The sequence below is a fragment of the Globicephala melas genome, chromosome 1 (genome assembly GCF_963455315.2).
Source record: "Globicephala melas chromosome 1, mGloMel1.2, whole genome shotgun sequence".
NCBI lineage: Eukaryota > Metazoa > Chordata > Mammalia > Artiodactyla > Delphinidae > Globicephala > Globicephala melas.
The window spans coordinates 148,964,517-148,965,892 of record NC_083314.1 but is presented as its reverse complement, the minus strand read 5'-3'; the positions used below and the strand labels follow the sequence as shown (position 1 = coordinate 148,965,892).

The 1,376-nt window shown below is 51.6% G+C and overlaps 1 protein-coding gene across 1 annotated transcript; it reads left to right on the top strand.

Annotated features, from left to right (window-relative positions):
- Nucleotides 1-357: 357 nt before the first annotated feature.
- LOC115860514 (protein BEX1-like) lies at nt 358-989 on the top strand. Its single transcript, XM_030870397.2, has one exon. It carries the CDS (start codon nt 358-360, stop codon nt 757-759), a length of 402 nt encoding a protein of 133 aa, XP_030726257.2. The 3' UTR covers nt 760-989.
- The last annotated feature ends 387 nt before the right edge of the window (nt 990-1,376 follow it).

Genomic DNA, 1,376 nt, shown 5'->3' with positions numbered 1-1,376 from the left:
GCCACACAGTCTCCTTCACAACTGTTTAACTCTGCCGTTGCAGGGAGAAAGCAAGCACAGACATACGTAGATGAACAATGTGCTGTGTTCCACTAAAACCTCATTTATGGACACAAATTTGAATTGCATATAATTTTCATGTGTCTTAAAATATTCTTCTTTTGATTTTTTTTCCCAACCATTAAAAAATGTAAAAGAGGGCACACGTAACCGGCCCGCGCCAACTCGCGCATGTCCCGCGCTAGTGTTAGACCCGGCCCCCAAGAGTACGAGGCGCGCGGGGGCAGCAGCTCTGCGAGTGGGAGTGTCGCGCGGCGCACTTGCAGCAAAAATCAGGAGGAGCCGGAGACAGCGAGGATGGGCCCAGGAGCGATGGTGTCCAAAGAGGAACAAGCAGTAAGAAATCTCTACATGGAAAATGCCAACCAGGAGAATGAAAACACTGATGAAAAGGGGCGAGATGCTAATAAAGGAGAGCCTTTCGCCCTCCCTTTGGAAGCTGGTGAATATTGTGTACCTAGAGGAAATCGTAGGAGGTTCCGTGTTAGGCAGCCCATCCTGCAGTGCAGATGGGACATGACTCAGAGGCTTGAAGAGCCACAGGCAAGGACGAGAGAAGAGAATATGGAAAGGGTTGGGGAGGAGGGGAGGCAGCTGATGGAAAAGCTGAGGGAAAAGCAGTTGAGTCATAGTCTGCGGGCGGTTAGCACTGACCCCCCTCACCGTGACCGTCATGATGAGTTTTGCCTTATGCTTTGAAACCTGATGTTTTCCTTGAAGTTAGTAGGGAGACACACCTGCTTCCTAAACTTACATGTTTGTGACGTACCTTTGTTGTAAACCTTTTGGTGTTACTTGTTTCTTGTGGGTCTCCTGTTACCAGCTTCTAATTGAATGTTGTGTTTCTGACCCAATCTGTAAGTTTCTGTCAGCAGGAGAGTTTTACCTATTGCATGGAGAGATGTTCTTTATATATTGTGAAGTTAATAAAGCAGTTTAAAAAAGAAAAAAAAATGTAAAAGACAATCTCCACTCACAGGCGGTGCCGGATTTGGCCCGTGGGCTGTAGTGTGCTGACTCCGACCCAGGTGACTGGGTGTGGGGAAGAGCTAGTCCATCAGCAAGTCGGTAGGGTAAACACACCTGGGCAGGGGGGCGGAGAGCACACTTGCCTGGGGGGACGCAGCATGAACCTGTCTGGAAGGGGGACGCCGCTTCCTCTCTCCCTCTGCACCCCCCTCCCATCAGCCCTGCTCTGGCTCCCCGGGCCCTTGTGCATTCTGCAGTTGTCCATGGCGCTTGCCTGCAAGAAGCTGGGCCCTCCGTGGGCGGGTGGCCGGGCAGCTGGACTCCGCAAGGCGGGCGGGCAGGCCATG